The sequence below is a fragment of the Canis lupus genome, chromosome 25 (assembly GCF_048164855.1).
Source record: "Canis lupus baileyi chromosome 25, mCanLup2.hap1, whole genome shotgun sequence".
NCBI classification, from domain to species: domain Eukaryota; kingdom Metazoa; phylum Chordata; class Mammalia; order Carnivora; family Canidae; genus Canis; species Canis lupus.
The window spans coordinates 35,875,805-35,891,301 of NC_132862.1; the positions used below are offsets into that span (position 1 = coordinate 35,875,805).

At 36.0% G+C, this 15,497-nt stretch overlaps 1 protein-coding gene and 1 long non-coding RNA gene across 2 annotated transcripts in view; both read left to right on the plus strand.

The window, feature by feature from the left end:
- The window catches only part of LOC140617503 (uncharacterized), a 45,326-nt gene extending 37,362 nt beyond the window's left edge, over positions 1-7,964 (plus strand). Inside the window, exons 5-8 of the long non-coding RNA XR_012017734.1 lie at positions 1,821-1,874; positions 2,405-2,556; positions 6,149-6,228; positions 7,647-7,964. This is a non-coding gene — a long non-coding RNA (uncharacterized lncRNA). The remainder of the gene's footprint in view (positions 1-1,820; positions 1,875-2,404; positions 2,557-6,148; positions 6,229-7,646) is intronic.
- Positions 7,965-11,983: 4,019 nt separating this feature from the next.
- Positions 11,984-15,497, plus strand: part of LOC140616709 (uncharacterized) — a 49,913-nt gene continuing 46,399 nt past the window's right edge. The window contains exons 1-3 of the mRNA XM_072797429.1: positions 11,984-12,132; positions 12,164-12,366; positions 12,572-12,702. Coding sequence (XP_072653530.1) covers positions 11,984-12,132; positions 12,164-12,366; positions 12,572-12,702 — 483 coding nt within the window. The remainder of the gene's footprint in view (positions 12,133-12,163; positions 12,367-12,571; positions 12,703-15,497) is intronic.

Genomic DNA, 15,497 nt, shown 5'->3' on the forward strand with positions numbered 1-15,497 from the left:
ATAATCTTAAGATTTGTATGGAACCAGAAAAGACCCTGAATAGCCAGAGAAATGTTGAAAAAGAAAACCAAAGCTGGGGATATCACAATGCCTGACTTCAAGCTGTACTACAAAGTTGTGATCATCAGTATGGTACTGGCACAAAAACAGATCACATAAATCCATGGAAGAGAATAGACAACCCAGAAATGGGCACTCAACTCTATGTTCAACTCATCTTTGACAAAGTAGGAAATAATATGCACTGGAAAAAGGACAGTCTTCTATATCATGTTGGGAAAATTGGACAGCCACATGTAAAAGAATAAAACCGGACCATTGGCTTACACCATACATAAAGATAAACTCAAAATGATTGAAAGATATAAACATAAGACAAAAATCCTTCAACATTCTAGAGGAAAACACAGGAAACAACTTTTCTGAACTTGGCCACAGCAACTTTATACAAGACACATCTATGAGGACAAGGAAAACAAAAGCAAAAATGAACCAGTGGGACTTCATCAAGATAAAAATCTTTCACACAGTGAAAGATACAACCGCCAAAATTAGAAGACAATCTACAGAATGGGAGAAGATATTTGCAAGTGATGTGTCAGATAAAGGTCTAATATCCAAGATTCACAAAGAACTTATCAAACTCAACACCCAAGAAACCAATAATCCAGTCAAGAAATGGGCAGTTGATATGAACAAACATTTCTCCAAAAAAGACCCACACATGGCCAACAGACACATGAGAAAATCCTCCGCGTCCCTTGGAATTAGGGAAATACAAATCAAAATCACAATGAGATACTACTTTACACCAGAGAAAATGGCTAAAATTAACAAGACAGGAAAAAAATATTGGCAAGGATATAGAGAAAGAGATATTCTCTTGCACTGTTGGTGGGAATGCAAACTGGTGCGGCCACTTTGGAAACCTGTGTCGGGGTTCCTCAAAAAGTTAAAAATAGAGCTACCCTATGACCCAGCAATTACACTATTGGGCATTTACCCCAAAGATGTAGATGTAGGGAAACAAGATACCTGCACCCTAATATTCATAGCAGCAATGTCCACAATAGCCAAACTTTGGAAGAAGCCATGATGACCTTTGACAAATGAATGGATAAAGAAGATGTGGTATATGGGATCCCTGGGTGGCGTAGCGGTTTAGCGCCTGCCTTTGGACCAGGGCGTGATCCTGGAGACCCGGGATCGAATCCCACGTCGGGCTCCCGGTGCATGGAGCCTGCTTCTCCCTCTGCCTATGTCTCTGCCTCTCTCTCTCTCTCTCTGTGACTATCATAAATAAATAAAAATTTAAAAAAAACTGTGGTCACAATAGCTGGTATTCTCTGTAAGTGTTTGAATGGTTACAAGGGAATGTTTCAGTTTAATGGTCAGTGCCTCGAAATGTTTCACAATAATTATGGAATTGTATTAGTTCATTTTAATGCATGTATGCTCTAAATCGGGAATGACTCTGAATTTGTCAAAAGTAGAAACAACAGACTAACTATAGACAGTATTGCATATATATTCAGACTTCATAACTCAAATGCAATTTATAGGAGAGACCTTATTGAGAAATTCAAATTAATTCTTGAGATTAGTTAAACCACATACTGTAAGAAATGGTGAATTTTGGTTCTTTAAGCTTTTGAATTGTTTTCCCCATGTATTCATCACTTTATTAACTTTTAACTGGTAAAATCAATTTTTTACAGTTTTTTCATTCTATACAATACAAATTTCAAACTAAGAAACTCAAATCATATGATTTATTAGTTTGATATTAAGTTTTATGAGGATTGCTTTAAATTTTCTAGATACTAAAGGACTGGAGCAGAGCAACACATTCTTAGAAACAAGGAACCAGAAAGGTACAACATAATTTTCAAAATTCTGTTGTTAGTATAGTTTTTATTTTATCTCTATTAAGCTAGGAAAAGATGATAATAGATTCTTTTGGGGAAAATGAATCAGTAAATGCCATATTAAATTTTCAGAAATAATGATTATAGGAGAGTATTACTTCTTAAGTAACAGTATGAAGAAATCTTCATTTAAAATCACTATATGCATAGTCATCAATCGCTTCAAATTTCCTCCTGCTATAACATGATAAGAGATAAATCATTATACAAATCCAAAAGAATTGGTTTTGTTCAGTGACTAAAAGGACATATAGAGATGGACATTTTTGTGTATTTGCTTTATATGGCACATAAATTAGGAAATGAACACCTGACTGTACTCTGAGTGTGTGTGTGTTGTTGTTGTTTCATTTTTATAAGCTTGTGAGGGTGCATGGGTATCTTATGTACACATATGTTTATAAATATGCAAGTTGTAAATTTGCATTTTTTAATATTTGAAACATTTTGGATAATATCTCATAATCTTTCTCCAGCATATCACTGTGGTCACTGTCCAAAAGAGTGGTTTACATATTCCAACAATTGCTATTATGTTAGCACTGAAAGAAAACCATGGAATGAGAGTTCATTGTCTTGTGCTTCTAAGAACTCTACCCTGTTCTACATAGATGATGAAGAGGACATGGTAAGATTTCAAATGTTCCCAGTGTTTTATTAAAAATTTATCATTTAATATTATATTTATAGAGTTCATCCATATTTTTGTACATATTTCTTCTTTGTTTAAAGTATGTTTATTATATTTTATTTATATTTTTATAGCTTTACTTTCCATTTAACAATTACCAGTTGATTTTCATAGAAAACCCTTCTTCTATAAATGCTCTTTTACCTAAAATAATGTTACTAATTTTACCACACATCAAGGAAACTACACATATGATTGTGCAACTTGATCACACAGTAGTTAGATCCACACTATTACAAATCTGATTATGATTTAGAGCCTCTATCAGCCCTGTCAATTTGAATAATAATGTGAAATATCTTTGCTTATTTTTGGACTTTTTATAGATGAAATCATTCAGCATACATTTTTATGTGTCTCTTTTCGCTATGATATTTGTAATCCATTTTTATTATTGCATTTGTCTATAGCTTGTGAATTTTCACTGTTATAAGAATATGACCTTTTAAAAGGTATTCTCAGAAATTTAGTTCCTTTCTAGTATGAGGGAATTATAAGCAATTATTTTATGAAAATCCTTTCCTATGTCTTTTTCCATATCTTGGATATATAGTAAATTATTATATATAACTACATAGTATATAGTATTGTATAATTATGCAGTAGAAATATTTTATTTGTCATAATAAAATAATAATCTAGAAATGTAACATTATATCGTTGAGTGTAATTTTTGCCCATTTCTCCTTGATGGTGTTTCTTTTCCCCTGTTAGAAGTCTTTGTCATATTGTAGCTATGAGTGCTTTTTGAGTTTATGAGATGGAAGTAGCTGTGACTTGCATTTTTAATCCTCTATTGGAATCTTTTAATGATCAGAATTTTAGTGTTACCATAGCCTAATTTATCATTTTGGGTGTCAGTGATTATTTTGGATTATTTCAGAAGTTATTCAAACTTCAAAAATATAATATCCTATATTGCTTTTCTGGATTTACCTTTTTCTTTATTTCTTTTTTAACTTTTAATTACGGCTTATGATCCAATTGAAATTTATTTTTTTGTGATGCTGTATTTGTGATGCTGTGAGTTAAAAGTGAAGGTTATATTTTTTTACATCATGACCTAATTTAGGAGTATAATTTATAGCATAGTAGATCCTTTCTTCATAAAAAAAGCTGTATACAAATGACATTACATATATGTCCAAATATGCTCTAAACTGTTTTATATAAATAATATAGATATTAGATATCTTTATATAGATAACCTTATACATATATATCACTCTACGCAGGCTGTCACAATCTACACACTTTGAGCAAAATGTAAAGCCTTACTTTCCTCATGTTTCTTTACTGCCTCCCATTTATGCTATAATTGTCTTAAATATTTCTCTACTTATGTTGAGAATATCATGAATGTTGTAATTTTGCTTCAAATGATATTTTTGCTTCAAATATCAAACAATTTAGAAAGCACAAGAGGTGAAGGAAAGTCCATTAGAACTAATGATAGTTTTATTCTTTCTTCCTGATCATCCAGGAGTCCTTCTTTTATCATTTAATTTCTGGTTAGAATATTCCCTTTAGCAGTTCTTTCAGAGTGGGTCTGGCAGTGACACATTTTCTTAGTTTTCCTTTATCAGAAAATGTCTTGATTTCCCCTGCATTCCTGAGTGATATTTTTGTTGATAATCAAAAGGTTTCGATTGGAATAATGCACTTAGTGCCTAAAGTTTTTCTCTTTCTAGCATGCCTTTTCACCATATTTTGAAGAGAAAAAAAATTGGGGGGACTTTTGTCTGTACTCTTTGGTATCTGTGGATTGCCAGCCTATTTGGCTGGGATATGTGAGGTAAAGAGAAATTCCAGGGCACTCGCCACCTTGTCATTCCTGGGATCTGGAGTGCCCAGTTTCATAAGCTTTCTCATCATTTCTGTAAATCTTTTCATGTTGTCATATATACAATGTCCAGGGGATTTTACTGTATTCAGTGGGAGGAATGGACATGTGTAATCTACAGCTGTTTTAATTTGAATTTTCCTAAGAGTAATAGTGCTGGGCATCTTTTCTTGTACTCTTTTGCCATCCTTATATGTTTTCTGATGGATATATCTGCTGACATATTTTGCTTATAATTTTACTTTCTATTATTGTATTTTGAGGATTTTTTTTTGAGGATTTTTTATTATCCTGGTAGCAAATATCTTATTAGATGTATTATTTGTAAATATTTCCTCTGAAAACTATGATTTATCTTTCTTTTCTCTTCATAGAGTAGAAATTATCCTGAGGAACTAACACTTCATTAACTTGTTACTTTATGGAGCATGTTTTTGGTGTTCTGTTTAAGAAATGTCTGCCAACGTTAAGTCATGCATTTTTTTTAATACATCTTTCTGGAATTTTATTATTTACAGTTCTGTATGACCAATTTTTAGCCTTTTGTATATAGGATAAGGTCTATATTTATTAATGATATTTGATGCTCCATTGTTTCTGCAACATTTATTGAAAAGATTATCTGATCTTCACTGAATGACTTTGTATCTTTGTTGAAATCTGTATTCCATTTACATGTGGATATAATTTTTGCACATTAAAATCTGTTTCATTAATCTCATTGTCTATTTTTATGTCAATTTCATACTTCAAAAACCATTCTTTTGTTAAACAGTGGGTTTATATTAGTACTTTTTCAGAGTTATCGTATCTATTCTAGATCTTTACATGTTTCCTATCATTTCTTTCAAAAGATTCTTTTAAATTAGGATGAATATAAGTTCTATCAGTTGTCTTCTGCATCAGAGAAATCACACCATTTGACCTTTGCTATGTGACAGATTAAGTTTATGGAATTTCGAGTGTAAATCCAACATTGTATTGCTTTAATAAATCTACTTATGTCATAGTCTTTTTTTTTTTTACTTGTTGTCAGAATTGGTTTATGATTGCCACTGACATGTAATTTCCTTTTTTAGTATTCCCATCATAATGCACATAACACATATTTTATTACCCTCTATTTTCTATCTTACAAAAGTTTCTTTTCAGTTCTTAGTTGACATTACAGTTTCTTCATTCATAAATATCTAAATATTCTGTAGCTGAGTGTGAAAAGCTTTCTAATAAAATTGTATTAGAAGTTGTAAGACTTCTGATATTTTAATTTTTTATTTGTGTTTTCACAAGTTGTATTTGGTAGGATTTTCTATCAATTTTATGTCTAGTTTTAAATATGTTTGCATATTTTCATAATATTCTCTAATGGTAATTTTATTGTGATATAACATACATATAGATGGATGCACATGTAATACATGCCAACAGATTGGTGATTCTTCAAGTGTCACTGACACACAGAATGAGAAAATGAATTTTATCAGTACTGCAAAATGCACAGTTCATTATGTATCTGATTTTTAAAAGACATTTATACAAATGGAATCATAGAATATGTATATTTTACTTTTGGCATTTTCAGGGAAGCTAACTATATTCATCTATATAGTTGTAAACTGTCATATTCTTTACAGTTCCATTGTCTGATTCTACTACAATGTATTCATTCACCTATTTTATTACTAGTGCCCTTGAATATTTGGGTATTGATCCATTTGTGGCTACTGTGAGTTATTCTACTATCCATACTTCACAATCAACTTTCAGCTAAGTATATGGTTATCATTTCATTCTTTTCTAACTTTAATAGCCTCTCTCTGTACAGCTTCTTGAGAAGGCAGCTACTCATATCTTGCATTTATAACAGTCTTCTTTTTTAGTATAAGTGACAAAGCTATGAATACTCTCTAAACACTATTTAGTTTCCCCATAAAATTTTTGATATATTGTCAGTTTTGTATATTCCAGTACAAAGTAATTCCTATCATCCAGGACAAGGTATTTTCAAAAATTTCATCTTTGAACTGTAAATTTTTCAGAAATGTGTCACTTTCCACGTTTGGAAATTCCCCAAATTTCTTTCTGTTGTTATTTCTAATTTATTCCTTTTTCTTCAGAAATATACTTTGAAAATTTCCATATTTTAAATATTTGATCCCTATCTATGACCCAGACCCCTTTCTATATATGTTAGTTATGTCAAGCTGGTTCCTGGTGTTTTGACAGTCTTCCGTAGCCCTGATTTTTTGATTTGCTGTACTATTACTTACTGACAGAAGAGCTTTTAAATTCCCAACTATATTCATTGAACTGTTTATTTATCCTAATTCTGTCAGTTTCTATTTTATGTGTTTGAGGGTTTTGTTGTTAGGTGAATAATATATTTTTATAATTGTTTTATCTCCCTTTTGTACTGACAGCCTTAACATGTTGAAATATTCCTTTTAATTTCTAATAATACTTCTTGCTTTAACAGCTATGTTGGTTTTAGAATAGCTATTTCTGATCACTTATGGGGTTACTGTTTGTGAGGTAGATCTTTTGCTATCTTTTAATTTCACTCATTTGTGCCTTTGAGTCTAAAGTGTGTCTATTACAGAGAGCATATGGATGGTTCTCATTTTTCTTATTTGGGATGACAATTTCTAACTTGATTGGAATATTTATTTAATTCACATGAGTGTCATCATTAGGATAGTTGCATTCAGGTCTGCCATTTTGCTATTTATTCTAGGTTTATGTCTTGGTTTCCTGTTCACCTTACCTGATATCTTTTGTATTAAACATATATTATTTTAGTATTCCATTTTAATTCCTCTATTGATATATTATCTATATTCTTAAGCTAGCTCTTTGGTAGTAGGTATAGGTATTACAAACATATTTTTTGTTTCTTTTTATGAGATATAACTGACATATAGCATTGTGTAAATTTAAGGTATACAATGTATTCATTTGAAACATTGTGTATTACAGTATGGTTACTATGGTTATGTTAGATTACACCTTTCCCATGTCACATACTTATCATTTCTTTGGGTGTAGAGAAGAGCAAAGATTGAAGATTTAGTCTTAGCAACTTTGAAGTTTGTAATACAATAATGCTGACTATGATCACTATGTTGTACATAAGACCTGCAGAACTTATTATCTACTAGTTGTAACTTTGTATTCTTTTTTTTAGGTTTTTTAAAAATTTATTTTTTAAAAGTTAATATGTACATAAAAGGAAACTGAAACACAAGAAGCAAAGAACAAAGTCATCCATAATCACAAGCAGTTTGCAGTTTGACTTCTAGGTCCCGTGTGTGTATCTATCTACACAAGTAAGCATTTTAAGTAAGATCGTACAGTTATGTATCATGCTTTTACACACCATGAATATTTATCATGTCAAAGTCCCCAAACTATGAGTATTTTGATAACCAAGAATACACCAACTCCATCTGAAAAAAAAAAGTAATCCTGCCTTTCTTGGCGACAAAAATATAAAAGACAAAAATGGCAACAGGCCTCTGGATAAAGATATTGGCAGAGTTACAATTAAAATACTGCATTCCCAAAAAAAAAAAAAAAATACTGCATTCCCTTAATGTTCAATTAAAACTGAGACATAAAGTAACAGAGTACACAACATATAATGCTTCTAAAAGAATTCATCATCCAATCTATAATATTCAATTAGCAAAGAGGTATGTTTCCATTGAATCACTTAATGTATTCCTATAGTACAGCCAAAGAGACTAATACACGTTATCATTAAAATGTAAATATGAAAACATCCGCATACAACTCTCCCTCTATACTTCCTTCTGCCCCTCTGCTGCCAACCTAGTAAGTTCTGACATTTCTCAGAGACAGCTTAACAATCTCATGTCCAAGATGCTTCTTTCCTATCAATGATAACAAAGAGAAACTTATAAATTGGTTAATTCACAAGCTGTACATTTTATCATACATTGTCACCTCAGGACATCCAAAAAGCTTAGATGTTGCAAAATAACGAAACTTCTCCACAACAAACACAGGTACTTCATAAAAACATACATATAGACCTATGGTTATAACCTAAAACTGTCTTCTAGATGTGGAGATACTAGCAAAAAGCCCTTCCCTTCACCCCTCCTCTGTTCCCTCCACCATATTAACGACTAAGTATAGGACTACATCTAGCTCTAAGAAGTGGATTAACAGACACTCCCAGAACAGTCCTTCCTAAAAACTAACAAAAGGACATTTATAAAGGGATTATTTTACTACCTCTACTTTTAAACAGAATTTTAGTCTAAAGACTCAAGGGCACAGAACGCTTCTCTTCTCACTTCTTCCCTGCCCCTGTCCCCCAGTGAACAGTCAGCATATTCTCCAAGACAGGTTTAACAATTCCATTCCCAAAATAACAACCATTCCTGTAAATTAATAAAGGGTGTTGTTACTTTAACTCTCTCTACTCCTAACATGTTGTTCACTTTCAAACATCCAGAATACTAGATGTTTCAAGTTAAGTATTTAAAATTTGCCCACTACATACATAGTAGCACTGAAAGAACATTCTGGCCTAACCCTTCCTCTTCTCATCTATATCAACCTAGTGAAAAGTATAAGCATCTGTAATGCTTAGAGGGGATTTAACAATTTCACTTCTAGTTTTCAGAATAGTCTTTCCTATGAATTTAAACACAAAGTGTACACTATGTATTTGTTTACTACTTTTGTCATACACTGGCAACCTCTTCAACATCTAGAAAGACTAGATGTTGTAAATTAGGACTCATTTGTCCTTTATATACACTATATACATAGCTAAGTACAACAAAATGCAGACCTACAGGACAATGGTTAATCCCACCTAACTATAAACATACTGGTGTAAAGCCCTTTGCACTTTCTTCTCCTTTCTCCCTGAACCAGCACAGATATATAATGTGTGCTGCTCTGAGAGGTGGTTTGATCACTTTGATCATACCATTTTCAAAAGATTGTATTTCATATGAATTTTAACAAAAGGATTATCTACAAGATGTGTTATTTTACTACCTCTACTTTTAACATACTTTGTGCACTTCTAAACATCTAGAAAGGCTAGATGTTTCAAATAAGGACTTAAGGTTGTCCACTATATACACAGTAGTGTTGAATAAACTACACACATGTAACAATGGGTTATATCTGAAAGTGTCTTCTGCATAGGAACATTCTAGTCTAGAACCCTTCATTTCTCCCTTCTCTCCACCGCCAACCCAGAGGGTGAGTAGACAGGCACATGTCACTGAGATGTGACTACAATGTTATCTCTCAAAGTCCTTTTCAGAAGACAGCCTTTCAATGAATTTTAACACAAAGTGTACAAAATGTGTTAGTTTACTAACTCTACTTTTGTCATACATTGGCAACCTCTTTAATATCTAGAGACTAGATGTTATAAAATTAGGACCTATTTGTCCAGTATATATACAATATATACAGTCGAGTTGAATGCACATAACATATATCGCAATGGATAGCTGAAATTTCCTAGCACACACTAGCAAAAAATCTTTTGCAATTTCTTCCCTCCCACCTCCCTCAAACCACTGAACAAGTATACTGTTCAGAGAGGTGGTTTTAGCAATTCTATTTCCATAGATAATATTTCCCATCAGTCTTTAAAAGCTATTTACAAGAAGCGTTACTCTACTTCTAAATACATCAAGCATTTCTAAATATCTAGAAAGACTAGATATTTCACATAAGAATAACTTGTCCACTGTGTACATAGCACTGTTAAATAGAATTGCACACACCTAACAACAGGTATAATCTGAGGTATCTTCTAAATATGACCACCATTTTGGCCTAAACTATTCCCTCCCTCACTTCCTTCTCTCCCCCACTAATCCAGTAGACAAGTATAGACATGTGTAATGCTTAAAGGTGGTTGAACAAATTCATATCCAAAAGTTATTTACAGAAGAAAAGCTTTCCTTTGAATTTCAACACAATGTGTACAGAATGTGCTAATTTAACCACTTTGTCATACACTGGCAACCTCTTTAACATCTAGAGACTAGATGTTGCAAAACTAGGACTCATTTGTCCATTATATACACTATATACACAGCAAAATAAAATGCACAGACCATACAAAAAATGGTTTTGTCTGAAAATGTCCAACTATGAACACACAAGCATATTACCTTTTGCAATTCTTTCCCTTCCACCTCCTCCAAACCACTGAATATACATGATAGCCTATACTGCTCAGAGGTGGTTTAACAGTTCCACTCCCAAGAGTTATTTCCTATGAATTTTAGCAAAAAGATATTTACAGAGAGATATTTTACTACCTCTACATTTAACATACGTTGGGCACTTCTAAACATCTAGACAGACTAGATGTTTTAAATAAGGACTTAATGTGTCCACTATGTACATAGCAGTCTTGAATAAACTGCACATGTGTAACAGTTATAATCTGAAAGTGTCTTCAAAATAAGAACATTCTAGCCTAAGACTAACTCTTCCCTTCTTTCTCCACCAGCCCAGTGGGCTATAATGCTCCAATTTTCAGAAGACAATCTTCCTAATAATTTTAACACAAAATGTACAAAACATATTAGTTTACTATTTTTGTCATACACTGGCAACCTCTTTAACATCTAGAAAAGACTAGATGTTGAAAATTAGGATTCATTTGTCCAGTATATACACTATACACACAGCTAAGTAAAACAAAATGCAGGAACATAAAGGACAATGGTTAATCTTCCCTCGCCATAAACACACCGGCAAAGCTCTTTGCACTTCCTTCTCCTCCCTCTTCCTTTGAACCAGTGCACAAACACAATGCATACTATTCAAAGAGGTGGTTTGGCTATTCATCGCAAATTAAACAGCATTTCCTATGAATGTCAACGAAGATATTTACAAAATGTATTTTTACTACCTCTATTTTTAACATGTATCAGGCACTTCAGAACATCTAGAAAGACTAGATATTTGACAAAGGTACTTAGCGTTGTCAACTATATACACAGTAGTTGAGGAATAAGATGCACACACAAAACAATGGTTATAATGTGAAAATGTCTTCTCTAAGTATGACCAGTCTGGCACAGAACCTTCTTTTCTTCCTCCTCAAGGTCGTCTACTTCATGTCCTCTTACCCACTGCACAAACGTGAACGTGTGTTGCTCCTGATGTCGCTTCTAGAAGTGATCTAACAATTCCATTTCAAAAAGTCATTTCCAAAAGACATTTCTATGATTTAAAAACAAAAACAAAACAAAAAACCAAACAGGCATTTACAAGACGTATGATTTTCTAACTCTACTTTATCATATGTCGGCAGCCTCTTTACATCTAGAAGGCCTAGATGTGGCAAAAGTTTTCTTTTGAAAAGGTTGGGGGGTAAGTTGAGAGCAGCTTTTTCAAATTATATACACAGGCCTTCTACAAACGGCCAGGAAATCTTCCCAAAGGGTGGTCTTCCTACTGGCCAAACGCGGTTCGTAATTCTCCCATTTCGATCTTCCGACAGCAATGTCTGTAGAACGAAGACCAACCGCCTTTGGCCCATCAACTGTTCCACCCGTCGCCGACCGGGGCGGGGAGCGGGGGGCGGGGAGCGGGGGTGTGGGGAGGAGCTTCGCTCACCTTCCGGCCGTTAGGGCCTCTGTCCACTGTTGGCCGTAGGTGACGTTTCATCCACCTGGGACGGAGTGGTCATCCCGGGGCCCGGGTCTGTGGGGCGCCAAAGCCCGAGGGCAGGGCGGCCGAGCTTACGTCCGCGCGGAGACCCGCCTGCTCAGGCCCTCCGAGGTCCCAAGGGCCGGCCGGGCGTTTGAGCGGCCGCCATATTGTTCTCACCCCGCCACGCCCGACGTCCAAAGGCTCCGGCCGGGCTGGCTGGGCGGGGGCTTCGCGTAGGCTCCGCAGAGCTGGGCCGGGAGAGTGGGCAGCCAGCGAGGTCCCGCTCCCAGAGGCCGCAGCCCTGGGCGCCGGGGTGGGGGTGGGGGTGGGGAGAGGCTCACAACTGCTGCAAAGTGTGGGCCTGGCCGGGGGGCAGCTGCGGCGAGGGCGCTGGGTGTCTGCAGGTCCGAGCTCCTGACCTCTCCTTGGGCCCCCCAGTTCACGCCCCGCCTCAGGCCCGAGGGCCTGGAGGGCCCGGGACCGACCGCCCTGCGCTTCTCACCTCGCTTTCTGCCGGACTCCTTTATATTCTTAAACATCTACTGAATTCCTCCACTCCACAGCCTCTGGTAAAGAACATTCTACTCTTTACAAGGTCAATGTTTTAGATTCTACATGCGACACCATACAGATTTGTCTCTCTCTGACTTTTGGCACTTAATATGATGCCTTCAAGGGTCATCCCTTTGTCACAAATGGCAAGATTTCCTTTTTCTCATGACTGAATAATATTTCAATGTGTATATATATATCTTTGTGTGGTGGGGCATGTATCTGTATACGTTTGACATATCCTTTATATATCTAACGCCTGATACTTAGGTTCTTTTCATAAATTGGCTATTGTGAATAATGTTGCAATGAGCATGAGTGTGCAGATACGTTTGAGGTGTTAAGTTCCTCTAAATATATACATAAGAATGACATTACTGATTTATATGGTAGTTTTTACTTTTTTTTAAATTTTTTAAAAAATTTATTTATGATAGTCACAGAGAGAGAGAGAGAGAGAGAGAGAGAGAGAGGCAGAGACATAGGCAGAGGGAGAAGCAGGCTCCATGCACCGGGAGCCCGATGTGGGATTCGATCCTGGGTCTCCAGGATCGCGCCCTGGGCCAAAGGCAGGCGCCAAACCGCTGCGCCACCCAGGGATCCCGGTAGTTTTTACTTTTAATGTCTTAAAAGCTGCCATACTATTTCCATTGTGGCAGCACTGATTTACAGTTCTCCAAAGGATTTCATTTTCTTCAAATCCTCACCAATATCAAGCATCTCTTGTCTTTCTGGAGAAAAAAAAAAAACCTTTTTTTTTTTTTTTTTGAAAATACCATTCTAACAGGCATGAGGTGATATTTCCTTATTTTGATTTCCATTTCCATGATAATTAGTGATTTTGAACACTTTTCATGTACCTATTGGCCATTTGTATGTCTTCAGAAAAATGTCTACTCAGGTCCTTTGATCATCTTTTATTTTATTTTATTTTTTTTTTAAGATTTTATTTATTTATTTATTCATGAAAGACTGAGAGACAGAGAGAGAGAGAGCGCGCCAGAGACAAAGGCAGAGGGAGAAGCAGGCTCCATGCACCGGGAGCCCGATGTGGGATTCGATCCCGGGTCACCAGGATCGCGCCCTGGGCCAAAGGCAGGCGCCAAACTGCTGCGCCACCCAGGGATCCCTGATCATCTTTTATATTGGGTTATTTTCTTTCTTTATATTGCATTATATGAATTCTTTATATATTTTGGATTATAGTCCCTCATCCTATGTATAGTTTACAAATATTTTCTCCTTTTCTGTACATTATTCTTTCAACTATGGATTCCTTCCTTTTATGGGCAGAAAATCTTCAGTTTAATGCACTCTTACTTTTTAAATTAGTTGTTGTTCCTTGTAGTTTTGGTGACTTCTACATGAAATCATTGCCTATGCCAATGTCAAGGATATTTTTTCCCTTTTGCCTCTACCAGTGATTTTATATTTTCATATATTTTTATGTTACTTATTTTTGTCTTTTTCTCTAAGCTCGAAGAATTCCCTTTAGCATTTCTGTAGAGCAGGTCTAATGGTTAAAATTTCTTTTAACATGCCGTTTAATAGACCACCACTGGAGTCATTCTGCTGCTCTCCTTGACTGCCATTTGGGTTAGAGCTAGAATTTTGACACTCCATACCACGGATGCTGGGGAAGTCTTCTTCATTTCTGAATGACAGCCTAGTTGAGTGAGATACTCTAAGTTGACAGATCAAGGGATATATCATCCCACTCTACCCTGTTTTTCCATGGGAAGAAGTTCTTGCTGAGAGAATCTTTTTTGGTGTCTGCTATGGCATGTTGATATCAGAGCCCTTAAAGCAGTATTAGAATTGTCACTCAGGATCAGGCGCAGATGGAGCTACCATAGTCACTGCATGTTGGTGCACAGGTTGACTTGTTGTGGCTGTGGCACTTGTGTCTAAGGTAGAGACATCTGCAGGTATTCCCTACAAACTGTACTTGAATCTCAGGGACTCAATACTGTGACTCCAGCTGGCTGGAGGAATGTAACAGTGACATGGACTCTGGGATGAAAAGGTTCAATGGGAGCTTAGGCCCAGGAGGAGGGTATAGTAGTAGTAGCATAGTTTGAGGATACCAAGTCCAAGTTTCAATCTGTCCCAAGTAGCAGTCACAAGATAGCAGCAGCATGATTCAGTGGGAGTTTGTTAAAGCCATGTGTCAGGACTCAGGGAGGTAGGCACAGAGGTCTACCAGCACAGCCTCTAATGACAGTTCTTCAAGCTGTGACCTGGGAGCTGAAAATATGTCTTGAGATGCAGCAGTAGTATATGAGCAATGAGGATTTAGAGCCCTGCTATGAAACCACAGATTGGGCTCAAGGCAGTGGGAGCTTGATGGGTCAGAACTTGGAGCTTCCACAGGTGTAAGAAAGGGTCCAGATAGCAGTAACCTACTTTTAAAAATGGCAGTAAGAATCCAGGCCTGGGATGGGGATGGGATTTAGAACAACAGGAGCACCTTTTACAATAAAAACCCAAAATTATAACATGGAACCCAGTGGCTGGGGCTCAGGGTAGCAGCAGCATGCATCACTAGTGATAGTGATATGGCTATCATAGCATATCTTAGGACTTGGGGCAAGTGTCAGGGTAGCAGAGGCTGCTCCAGTATTGGTGAGACAAAGACCATCTTGGGACTGGGGTGGGCAAAAACCATAAGCAGCTCTAGTCTTACATATGATGAGGTACTGTGGTGCCCAGTCCCTAAAAGCAGTAATTGGGGCCCCTGAAAGCAAGTCTCCCCTTAGCAGTAGCTCCAGCCTCTGGGAGTAGATGTTGGGTGGGGCACTCTGGGATGTTC